Raw genomic sequence first — 10,164 nt, 5'->3', positions numbered from 1 at the left:
CCCCAGGGCTCACACACACTGTTTGACATTAAAATGACCAGGTGTTTTAGGTAGCTGCTAGCAGTACTTTTAGTCAGGAGCGACCATGTCTTATCATAACCTGTGTTACTTAAGCATAACAATTTCAAATCACATCACGCTAACCAGGAAGCACAGGCTGTCAGCATGAATCTTGATTTCAGGCAGTAATTTAAATAGTTTTCGACATATACTTGCTTCCTATGCAGACAGAAAAGTAAGATGTCCTCAAGATTCAGATAAGCTGGAAAGAAGGGGAAAGAAGCTGCCTGGCTAAGTCTCTTCACTAGAAATTTCCATTGGAAAAATGTATTTTTCAGGCTGTGACACCTCAAACTGAACTAACTTGCTTAAAATATTTTGAAATGCCGAAAGTAGATGTTCACTTTGTATATTAGCATAGCTCCCATGAAGTGTTGAACAGCTTCTACCAGCTGATAATCCAGCCCATTTCTTTCAGATAACACATATCTAAAAGCAGTGAATAGTTTAAATGTCAATATGAACAACTAACTTACAATCATGCTGTTCATATGCTGAATTTTAATCACTTTAGTCTTAGGAGTCCTATCATTCATTCAACAGAGCAAGAGAAAGTTGCATTTAAAAAAAAAAATAATAGAAGTTGAACCTTTAACAGCACAGTTCCCATTTTATCCCTTTATGTCCCTAGTCACTGTGTGCAGTTATGCTGGCAGGTTCCTACTGTTGCAGAACTGCGATTCTACTGCAGTGGAGACCGTCTCTTTTTCTTTACAGAGATTTCCTGCATGCTAGGGAAAGGTGTATGAACATAACTGGGCAGAACAAAATGCCCGAGGATGCCCGTTATGCAGCGGCGATGGCGACTGCAGCTGTGCACTGCTGCCAGTCCCGTGGCAGCACCAAGAAAACCATTCTCACAGGAGGCTGGATTCAGCTCCCGTGAATATTACAAACACCTTAACTCCCAAGATGTTTGTGTAACAGAATGTGTGAAAATTGTCTACAGAGAATGCATAATCACTAATTTAAGGAGGTGCAACATAAGATTTAAATAGAAGTAACACAATCATAATCACCGGTAGCAGCATCACAGTATTTCACATAGTTTTAAAACATCAGCTCTGTTTTATGTCCTACAACATAGAGCAACTGAGGCCCTTCAATGCTATGACAGTGGACAGTGCTAAGTTTAAAAAAGAAAATTACATCTCATTTATTTCCAGTATTACAGCTTCTATCTATACAGGTCATATGCTTTCTACTGTCAGGACAGTTGAATTTGTTAGCAGCATGTTTCAGTCTCATTACTTTTATTTTTTAATACACAGTGAACCTGATTAAACTCTGCTTTAGTCACCTGCATGCTCTAAATCATAGGACACTGTAACCATCACTGCGATAATAAGCACTAGTGGAGACTGTGATTCATTTCCTTGGAAGTGAGGTGAGGGTTGCTCTGAAGAGGTTAGCACAACTGTTAATGGTTATTTTTGACTTGCTACTCCTACTGTAATAAAGTTAGCTATTAGTTTGTCTGCCACATTCCTTGCAAATGCAGCTCGTTTCACATAGTTAATCATGTAGGTGTTGCAGTGTTGAGGCACAGATGATGGCTAAAGGAAGCACTGGCTTTGAATGTATTTGGATTTACTGTTTTTGGTCAGCTCCTGGGAGTGGAATATTCAAAAATCTGCAAAACTCCTATTAGACATGTGAGCACTGGGCTTTGTCCTATTTATATATACATTAAGTTCAAATATCTTTACCATCTATTTTGTATAACAGAGGCAATTTTCCCTCATCTGAATGCACTAAAACAGAATCAGGACTGACATTCTGGTTTGAGACTTGGTTGTTTCAGCATAACAGTGAACAACCTATGACCTACTTTATACACTACTGTATAATACAACTGGTTTGTGACAGTAGGTTATGAAAGGTTTATACACCCATGCTTTTTATGTTGTTTAAATCATAAGAACTATGAGAATTACATTTAGTAATTTAAACAGTTGAAAACAGTAATGAAAAATACCATAGACTCTGACTATAAGATGAAAATCCATTAAAGAAAATCTATTTGCAGGGGCTTAGAGTAAAATATATATATAGAAAGGAGCTTCACCCTAGCCTCCCAATGAAATGCCAAAGAAGCCTGAATGTGAAATTGGAGCCCTAGCCTCCCAATGAAATGCCAAAGAAGCCTGAATGTGAAATTGGAGCCACCAGCAATCTGTCTGAAATAAGACCTGACTTTTAAAGAGACAGGTCTTTATAAAGTGTGTATAAGTTTAGCCTCTTACTATTGGAAGTCAACATGTACACAGTTATCAGTGAAACCTTTCACTTCAGGAAATCTTCAGTCACTAGTGACAGGAAAATGATGCATTGAAAAAAGACACATTAAAAAAACTAACAAACAAAAAAGAAACCTGAAATTATGCCCACAGACATGCCTGCTACTCAGGAATCTGAAATGGAACTGTCAGAGGATCACTCATGAGAAGAGGCTTCTGCAAAATGGACACATAAAAGTGACGGGACAAACCTAATTCTCCAAATCAGCAAGAGAGTTTGTAAAATGCTAAGTCTTGCCTCCATGGCTTTAGAGAACAAATAATTTCAGGGCATTTTTCAGTTCATTTAGGATCAGATTAGGGAAGCAAGAGCTGACATACAGGAGACTCCCAAACACCAATATCCAGTAACGAAGATGGGAGAAAAGGGCTGAAAGATCTTTAGCAGAATTTGTTTGTGCAATGCATCATACTTTCCTAATATTTTGACAGAAAGATTAAGAATTCATTTGGATATATCTGGTTGGCGTTTTCACAATTCAAGGTGGACACAGAGAAGAGAAATACTGGAAGATACAAGCATTAGATTAGATGAACAACTGCCACGAACACCTGAGTTTAGGAGGGAACAAACTACACAGAATTAGATACACTGCAAACTGTATTGCTACTGATTATCCAAGTGTCCTCCCAATCATTCAGTGACCTGAGATTCACGAAGACAGAATCACAGAAACACAACAGTTTAGGGAAGAAGACCCTGAACTGAGAGAAAAATCCAGAATGAAGGCAACCCGTGCATCTTCAGTGCATCTGATTAAGACAGTTTTTTCCATGTAAATAGTCAAGATAGCCAAAGACAATGGTGAAAATAGAAATAAGTGACCAGAAACTGAGAGAAACCATTCCAGAGTGACAGGTCCCCAAAACAAAAAGGGATTTGGGATTTATAGGCAGAAGCCAGCATGGGCAGAAAACCGGAATGCCAGATTTGCTGGGCAGCTTCACGAAAACTGCATTGACACCCATTAGCCCCTCTTATTTCTGAAATGTTTCCAACTTGCAAAATATGATAGGTTTTGTAAAGTCACCAAATTTAAACTCTTACACAGACTAAAACAAATGATCAGGTAAAAAAAAAAAAAAGACAGTTACATCAAAAAAGACGTCCAAGTGACTAATATGGCAGCCTGGGTTTAAAGGCAAGAAGCTTGTACGTTCTGCAATCTGTCACCCACTTCTTTGCTAATCTCTGAATCGTATTTTCAGACTCCACTAACAGTTCATGGTCTTTCTCTCCGTGCCTTCCCCACCCCCCACCCCCTTTTTTTTTTTAACTGAAAGAGTCTGAAGTCTACTTTTGCTGCAGGACTGTTTGGAGGTTTTACTTTTTAACTGGTGACAGCCTTTGCTCCAGGCTTTTAACACATCTCATAGTTATAAATAGAAATTTTGGGTTTGTGTATCTAAATGACTAACAAAAAACAGCAACAGAATTTTCAATAAAAATCCTCCCATTTTTTCACTATTATCTTGAAAAAGGTTAAAAGAAGAAGAAAAAAGAAGACTGCAAAACCCATGAAGAATTTTTCCTCTCCTTTAAAACAGAAAAAACAAAAGAAAAATGTTCATATAACCACAGAAAAATCACCAAACTGCAATTGTTTTTTTTCCATTACAAATCAATATTAACAACTGCAGAGCGATGGGTAAAAATACAGCTTTGGTACTGGAGGATTAGTTCAGACTTGTGCTAGCAGCTACTGCTGTGCCTGTGTAAGCACAGTGCAGAAGATCACGTATTTTGTAGCTTATCTAAATGATCATATTTCCTTTTTTTTTTCTTCAAACATCCCCAATGTAGTTTCAGAAATTAAATGTTACTGTAATCTTTATAACTTTTCAAAGACGTCTGAGGCTGGGGCGTGGACCAATAAAGCAGAATCTGCATCATGAGTCTTATGACTTTTATCACTACATTCTCAGCTGTTAGTGCCAAGATTAAACTTTCAGAAACATCTCAAGCATCTTGAATTAGGCTTGATGAAAACCACCACATACTCAGCTATCGGCACTGCTTTGTTCTTGGATTTTCTTTTTTTTTAAAAAAAATGAAATTTTAAAGTCTTTTGTGCAAATGAAACCTTATACGTGCGCTTTTAAATGAAAAGGAATCACATATATGAACCCATTTTAAACCATGTTGACTGCAGCACTTCTGTTTTCAGATAGCAGCAACCGAATACCTGTAAATACAGTAATGTTTAAAAACAAAAGCAGAGTCAAAATCTTTTAATTGCAGCGTCCTACTGACAGCAAGTAGCCTTCCACTTTAAACCTGTTTATATGGCTCAGTTTGAAACAAAGTAATTGAAGCAAATACCTTGAACAGGTCAGATCTTAACATATATGTGTGTATATATATATATGTTATAGAACAGATACATTAAAAGTGTAAAACCATGTAATATGGGGAGGTTACCACTTACAAGAGCTCCATAATGAGATTAATTAAAGAACTACAGCTACAGTAGAAGGAGGGCAGATGAAATTAGAAACATTTTGTTTAAGATCTTCCTAAAACATGACTACATTTCAACCACCCTTGGTGAAAGCTGAGGGAAAAAAAAAAAAAAGAAATAAACTCTCACATAAAACTGATGAATTCCTTACATTTTACTGAGCTGAAGTTTCCTAAATAAACCACAGAGGTGCAGCCTTTAAGAAATCCATTAGCTATTCAGACTACATCTTTTCCTAATCCAGCATTATTACTTACAGTACATTTTAAATATTTTTATTAGGCCTCGTGTAAGATGTCCCATTTATATATATACCCTTTTCAGTATTTTCCTTGGGAAACTACACAGTCCTGCAAACATGCATGTGATTGTAACTTCATTTATGGCCCAGTAATAAGGATCCATTAGAGCACATGACTATACTCATATGTTTATTTTTTTATGGAATGAATTCCAAGAAGTTTCACAGTGAAGCCATTTTTTTCTAGGTACTGAATTTAACATTTTTCCCTTCCTCAATTCATTCTGCTTTGATGTGACATGATTATTTACTTTGCAGACTACACTGCCCTGGTTCAACTGAACCTGGTAAGCATATTTAGCTTTGGAGTCCTTCCTCATAACACAGGTGGAGACGCATCACAGCTGCGTTAGGAGTGACTGACCGCACTTCCCTGCTTCGTGACAGTATGCATCTGTTCCTGCTCCAGCGCTCCTAAAATATGCAACCTGGTCTCCCCTTTATCTGCAACCTCATTCATATTTTCAAGGATTTTCCAGTGACAGAACACCTACATTTTGAGTTCTTCAGCACGTTGCTGGTTGCATCTTCCCAAGGGAAAAGATTCTTTCTATGAAAGAAGTACTTTTTAAATTTCTCAATATAGGTGAGTACTAACTTCTACTGCCAAAGGAGAAATACAGCTTGAAAATCGAACAGAATGTAAAGGAATATTCCCTCCTGTATCTAAAAATCAACCTCCCACCTGCTGTGAAGATTACTTTCTGTCTCAGTTTGCTTTAACTGGATTTTCCACACACTGTGTACATTCACCACCACAGGCGTACCTTGCAAAGCCGAGGCTACGGCTGATCTGTAAGAACTGCTAGCTAATAGGGCCACAATTGTTTTTGCCATAAAACTAGGAATAGTTATTTCTTTTATTATTTTCCCTAAGAACAATGCTTTTTAAAAATAAAATTTTACAAATTTTACGCAGGTAAGAAGAAGAAAAGAAAGCCCTTAGGAAATAAAATAGCTGAAAGCACTAGCCACCAACAGAGAAATTATCATTGTAACAGACAGTGTTAGTGGAGTATTTTTTTCATGTAAGTGATGAACGCAGATTCAGTATTTTCATTAAAAAGGTCAAATATTTTCAAGTTCCGTTCATTGTAGGACAGATAAGTTTTCATTTCCAGTGATGTCTTATCAGTACTGCATCTGCATAACGCACTGCTCAGAATCAAAACTAGACAGAGTTTGTCCACTGCGTGGAGGCAAAAATCAAATTAACCAGGTCATTAACCAAAAAGCAAAGGCCTATTTCTTCTTGGAAACATTAAAGCAAAAATACGACTGGAGCCATGTGGGATACCAGCTAGAAAACAAGAAGATCCAGCAAATTATGTCCAGTCTCAAATGGATGGTTTAGGCTGCAGATATTAGCAAAAATTATATGGACAGCCCTAGATGAGTGCACGCCAGGAAAAGTAGTTCTCCTAAACAGACAATCTCATGGTAAAACATCAGCCTTGTGAAACCGAAAGTTTTGCTATGTGTGTGCCGCTGTGTCACATCCTGTCAAACATGATCTCAAATAACGTGCAGGAGAATAAATCATCTATTTAAACACATTTACATTAACTTCAGAAAATTCTGGAATAATAAAATCAGAAAGGACATCATCTTCCAAAAAAAAAAAAAAAAGCCCCCATTTATCTGCCCTGAATAAATAAATACAAAGAAAGAAAAAAAAAAAAAAAAAGAGAGATGCTTTAAACATGCTGTGAAGCAGGGGGAGAATCAGTGGTTTATATGAGACTACGTTACACCCGGGCCTACCAACCCAAGCAGACACACCATGCAGGGTATAGTTTCACATGACACAGCAGGCACAAGAGCGATTAGCTGGTCTAAAGCCAGTGGCCATCACAAACGGGCACTTTTCCTTCCCTCTGTTACTGTTGCACCATTTCCCGTATATTGGATGTAAGGATTGTGTCGTTACCGGGCAAGTCAGTGTATCTGGCTGATCCAGCAGAAAACTAAGCCGAGGGGCAGCAGAATGGAGCTGAAGAGCAGTTCTTTGTCAGATCTGCCAGCTGAACCAACTCCCCATGAAGCCATGATTGCTAAAGCCAAGGAAACAAAAGGATTGCAGAAACCACAGCTGAGGAAGGACAGGACTGCCTTTTTAATGGGGAGGTTGTTGGATCACCGTAGCTGCCCCACAAAAATCATACCTTTGGTCCCTACTTGAAAAAAAACCCACAAGTGTTTCATTCTCTCTATGTTCTAATGAAAATGAAAAGCTCACTATTTGTTTCAATAATAATGAGCATGGTTTAATATATTCTCTGAAACCAGAAAAATAAATTAAGAATGTCTCTGGATTTGTTAATTACCATCAGTTTACATTTCTAGCTTCCTCTTAATATCCTTTTTAAATACCACACTGATGAAGATTATACAAACATACTTTCATAAAATGACATATCTTTGCCTAAAACATACCCATGGAAATAATATATAGCATTGCGCTGAAAGCCACAACAAAGCAGAATCTGACTGTTAGCTCACATTAACGGAGTCTTTGGCTGATATTTTCAGGGAAGGTATGCTGATCTTTCTAGTAGTGTCAATAGAATCACATTACTGCTCGAGTCAGCGTTTTCTAAAAGCTATCTGGCAGCTCACCATTCATCCCCTACAGTTAGATTTAACACTGTTTACAGCATCTAATAAACAGGGTTAGAGTCATGTACAAATTTAAGCGATACCTCATTGTTATTCTTAATGTAGTTAACTTTGTAATAAATTGCTATAATTATTTAAAAATGTTTTTCTTCTTTTTCTTTTGATCATGAATCTTAATGCTTTAGTTGTGACATCTGAGTTTTTAGTAACAATAAATGCTTTGTCCTGCTTGACGTGAAGAGCTCAGTGTTTTCATGAAAGGGAATTAATTAACTGAATTAATTAATTCCATTAAACGAAATGCACAGAAAGACAAAATTAAGAAGTAGTTGCATTATGCTATTCGTTATCGTGTGAGTGCTCACAATCCACTTCAGGACAAAGTCAGCTGGGTTAGATTGAATCACTGGTAAAAGCAGTTAAACTAACCTTGCTGACTTTACAGTGAAACAGGGTTTAATGACATTAATAAACAGCAGAAATAAGAGCAGCTGGAGCACTAACAAAATTAATTATGGCCTCACAGCTGAGATTGATAATGAAAAAAAAAAAGAAAAAACAGTAACTTCTCAAACTAGTACAGCTGTTTCCAAACAGCCATCTGTCTGGGCCCCAAGGCTATTTTATGTATGGATACTCTCAAATTAACTTCACAGAGCTCAGTTCAGGAATTACAAAAACAATGTGATAATACTGAAAGCTAATGTGACATAAGCAATACGAACTTGCACTGGTTTAAGAAAAAAATTGAAAAGGGGCAATTTTACAACTTTCTTTGAAGTGGTGAAACAGCTGTGTGTCCTATAGTCCTAAAATAATTGATTTGATGACAGGAAAGCTCTATGAGACTGATTAAAAGGAAATTTGGTTTTCCTTTTGAAACAATTGGCAAAGAAGGCAAAGGATATCTTATCACCACATTACTCTCCAAAACCACATAAATATAGTTTATGGAAAGATTAAGGTTCATCAGAGACAGGAGTTTTTTTAATCAATTCAACTGCCAAATGACACAGTCCACCCTTAGCCCCTACTTTTCTTAGTTGCAACATTTTGAAAATGGTTTCATCTTGTCTTCTGAAAATGCATTTGTAATTTTCACTTTTAAATTTTACATGCATGAAGACTGTAAACTATGGTTGTTTAATGATCTAGTATCATATACATCCTTTTTCACAGTGGTATGTTGTAAATATATAGGCTTTTTTCTTAGAAATAAGTGGGAAACGTACGCATTTGTAATTCTTACTGGTATCATGGGCAGTGAAACGTGAAAAAATATGCCTTGATGAGATGATGTAAATGCTAACAAATTGAAAACAGAGAGTCCAAACACAAACATTTAAACTGCAATCATTTAAAATAAATTAGCAAGCCTGCTACGTCAACTTCTATCATGACCTTCAGGAATGCAATTTTTCAGAATTAAACATATATTATATAGAGAAGAATTTGGCTTTTATTTTTTAAATTTATAATGAGATGAATTTTATCATAGTAAATTTGAATCCACTGTTTTTAGATCCTCAAAACCAGATCTATTTATATCTTCTTTAAAAAAAAACAAACCTACTTTGTGGGTTTTTTTCAAAGTAAACTCTTAATAAACCATAGTAAATAAATAGTAAATAAGCTATGAAATCCCACAAAGACTTGAAGAAAACCTTGGTTGCATTGCCAAAGGTTTCTTTACCTATCAGTCAGGTCTGCTGGCAGACAACTTATGTCCCATGGATTTTATTTTTCATCAGTTTTGTACACTGGTATTAGTTACTACTTTGTTTAATCTTCCAGCTCTAAACTACTAAATCCAAGAATTCTACTTCACTTATTGCATAAGAACACCCCATATATATACACACATATAAATGCAGGTTTTCCCTGTTGTGATGTATGATTTTGCTCCTCAGAATGAATTCTTTTCAGCTATAAAATATCCCTTAGGCAACTGCATGGGTTGGTAAATGAAATCTGACTTTCTGTGGATTAAAACTGCAATGAAAATATGAATAAATGTTTGGAAAATCTATGCAGCCCTTGTAACAAACTGCTATCCCCCCAAAAAACTGACAGTCTTTTAGTTTTGGTATTTGTACTACAATGTATACTGCTCTGAAGAACATTCTTTTTGTTCTGAACATTTCATAATTAAGTGAAGCAGTGATCAAAAGGTCCTGCACATAGCACAGTACTGACACAGGAAAGCATGTCAGCTCGTAACACCTTGCAATACGTAATACTGTAACAGCATGGTAACGGAGGAGACCATGCTACATAAAGGAAGGTCTTGAAAACAATGTCTTTTGAAAAATTACTCTTTTAGACAGCTTTGATATCAGCTGATACTTAATTGTCTTCATGTTTTAAAAAATTCTACCCTGAGAATTCTGCAGACTGAATTCACAGTTAAGCCTTCACAGCT

General features: G+C 36.5%; 1 protein-coding gene across 4 annotated transcripts in view; it reads right to left on the bottom strand.

The window, feature by feature from the left end:
- The window catches only part of IQCK (IQ motif containing K), a 46,977-nt gene that overhangs the window by 2,869 nt on the left and 33,944 nt on the right, over positions 1-10,164 (bottom strand). For 3 of the 4 annotated variants that reach the window (XM_075436222.1, XM_075436224.1, XM_075436225.1), the window contains exon 9: positions 7,054-7,177. The exons of the other annotated variant lie outside the window; for it this stretch is intronic. In XM_075436222.1, coding sequence (XP_075292337.1) covers positions 7,062-7,177 — 116 coding nt within the window. In that variant the 3' untranslated portion in view covers positions 7,054-7,061. The remainder of the gene's footprint in view (positions 1-7,053; positions 7,178-10,164) is intronic. 4 annotated transcript variants of the gene reach the window in all.

The sequence above is a fragment of the Opisthocomus hoazin genome, chromosome 15 (assembly GCF_030867145.1).
Source record: "Opisthocomus hoazin isolate bOpiHoa1 chromosome 15, bOpiHoa1.hap1, whole genome shotgun sequence".
In the NCBI taxonomy this organism is placed as follows: Eukaryota; Metazoa; Chordata; class Aves; order Opisthocomiformes; family Opisthocomidae; genus Opisthocomus; species Opisthocomus hoazin.
This window is presented reverse-complemented; position numbering and strand designations above follow the sequence as displayed.